Here is a 2,275-nt window from a genome sequence, read left to right as displayed (position 1 = left end):
CACACACACACACACACACACACACCCACACACACACACACATAGAAGACAATGTTTTTTTGCTGTTGTACAAAGCGACAGCGTTACGGGAGGTGTGCATTACGGAGGAATGATGAGGGGCGATGCGGAGGCCAGGGAGAAGAAACGCTCTCCCTGACAGCGCAGGTAAACGAGCCTCCGGGGCCCGTCCGCATTAAAGAGAGGATTTCCCTACTCGTAAATAGTGTTTTTTAAGATGGAAACTTTAGTTTGTGGTAATCTGCGAGAAGGCAGGGCCCCTGGAACAGCTTGAGGCTTCCCGCTGCCTCTGAAGAGACTCTGTCCTCAGGCTGTAAATCTCCTCTATGCTGCTTCCAAAACACGGCTTCCCTTCCAAACGGTCTCTGCTGAAAGCTACTTTAAAAAAAAATAAAAAAAAGACAACAAGTATGAGGCGAATATGGTCTGTGGGGTTGATTCATCCTTCTGCCGGTATCTTAAAAAAAAAAATCTGGTTCAGTGTTCCGGGATCAATCTCTTCATTGTTTTAGGTTCTTAGTATAGATGGAAAACATCTGGCCCCAAATGTTGATTTTGCGTTAATTGTAACCGTATACAAATCGTAAAGAATCGACCCTGTGAATGGGACACAGTGGCAAAACAATGCTTGAAATGTATTTTATTAATATACTTTTTTTTCTGTTACAAATAGCGGTTATCATAAGAAATTAAGAGAATCTTTTGTTTTTGGATTTAGAAATACATCAGCCTTCCCGTAGTATATGGACTATTATATGAATCAAAATGCCTTGGAAATGTTTTCTTGTCAGTGGTATAACTTGGAAAACAAATATGAAACAAACAAAAAATGCATACATGTTATTCACCTCAACTTAACATGGGTTGATGAAGTATTAGATTTTCTTTTTTTTAAACTGAAAAAAAAGTTGGATTTGGAATAAACAGAATTGTGAAGTCCCCCTTTTTGTTTTAATCTGTGTTTTAATCCTCGAGCACCACGACGAGAGAGAGATCGGGGGGGTTCCCAGTGGTCCGATCCAAGAGTCTCTTCCTCTCAAACTGGCAACAGGGCACGGTCTTCAAAGTAAACCCTAGATAGGACACCAGGAAAAGTTCTGGTAGAGAAAAAACCCGCTCTCTGTTTCAGTCTGGATCAAAGAAAAATGGACAGCGAGCCAGAAAGGCTTTAGCATCCAATCTGGATATCTTTAGTACAAACAAGAGTTCAGCTCAGAGAGAGAGGCCCACGGCAAAGTCCTCCATCGCGTCGCCATCCCACGTTAGATGCTTGGGCTAAAATGGACGCCTCAGTATCGCTGTAGCGATGCCGCGCGACAGAGCCGAGGAGAATGTAGAGGAGGCGGGCGGGGCGGGCGGACCAGCCCCGGGCCCCCCCCCCCCCCACGGCGAGGGGCCCTCGCAGATGACCAGCCCCACCAGAGACAGGGGCTGTGTCTCTGGGGGGGGTTCTCCACCGATGCGTAGAGACGGGGGGGGGGGGGGGGGGGGGAGGGGGGTGGGGGGGCGATGTTCTCCTGCGTGGAATGCCCCCGTGATTATCTAAAGTGTGTGTGTCTCTCTCTCTCTCTCTCTCTCTCTCTCGCCCTCTCTCTCTCTCTCCCCGGCCTCCTCTTCAGTTGACCGTGGGCACCTGGTTCAGGCTGTACTCCTTGGCTTTCAGCCGCAGATTGGCGATGCTGTTGGCCATGTTCATTCCCTGGGATGTATTGGTGTTGGAGCAGGTGGGTGTGTATGTGGCCATGGCGCTGAGAGACACAAGAGGAGAAGGTTAGACGACCTGCCAGCATCACCAGTAACCCCCCCCCCCCCCCAGTAACACCCCCCCCCAGTAACACCCCCCCCCACAGTACATACGCAGCTGCACCAAAGTCAACCATGTGACACACAGCTGGACATTTGGCATTAATAAATGATTTATAAAAAAAAACATGGCCGTCTTAAGATACACACACACACACACACACACACAAAAACACACACAACTAAATGTAGGAAAGTGAAAGCATACTTGCTTTCTGAGGGCAGCATTTTCTGTGGTACTCTCATTGGGCCGCCCTCCGTCATGGGATACCAGCTTTAGAGTGACACACACAGTGGAATGGGCCAGCGTTAGCAGCACATCGGTGTGTCTATAGCATCATGTCTGTCCCCACCACGCAGACCCCCCCCCCCCCCGCGAGCAGCAGCAGGGTTCTGCATGGGGGGGGGGGGGGGCGCGGTTCGTACTGGAGGATTACTGTAAATCACGACCAAT

At 49.3% G+C, this 2,275-nt stretch overlaps 1 protein-coding gene across 2 annotated transcripts in view; it reads right to left on the bottom strand.

Moving 5' to 3' along the window:
- Window positions 1-1,633: 1,633 nt before the first annotated feature.
- Window positions 1,634-2,275, bottom strand: part of prrx1b (paired related homeobox 1b) — a gene marked incomplete at both ends in the record, with an annotated part of 9,154 nt that continues 8,512 nt past the window's right edge. The window contains 2 exons of one of the 2 annotated variants that reach the window (XM_084489609.1): window positions 1,634-1,766; window positions 2,030-2,095. In XM_084489609.1, coding sequence (XP_084345735.1) covers window positions 1,634-1,766; window positions 2,030-2,095 — 199 coding nt within the window. The remainder of the gene's footprint in view (window positions 1,767-2,029; window positions 2,096-2,275) is intronic. The other variant, XM_084489610.1, reaches the window with a different exon arrangement.

Source organism: Micromesistius poutassou (genome assembly GCF_964030765.1).
Source record: "Micromesistius poutassou genome assembly, contig: SCAFFOLD_890, whole genome shotgun sequence".
Classification (NCBI taxonomy): Eukaryota; Metazoa; Chordata; class Actinopteri; order Gadiformes; family Gadidae; genus Micromesistius; species Micromesistius poutassou.
Note: the sequence above shows the minus strand (reverse complement) of the source record. Positions and strands in the feature narration are given on the sequence as shown.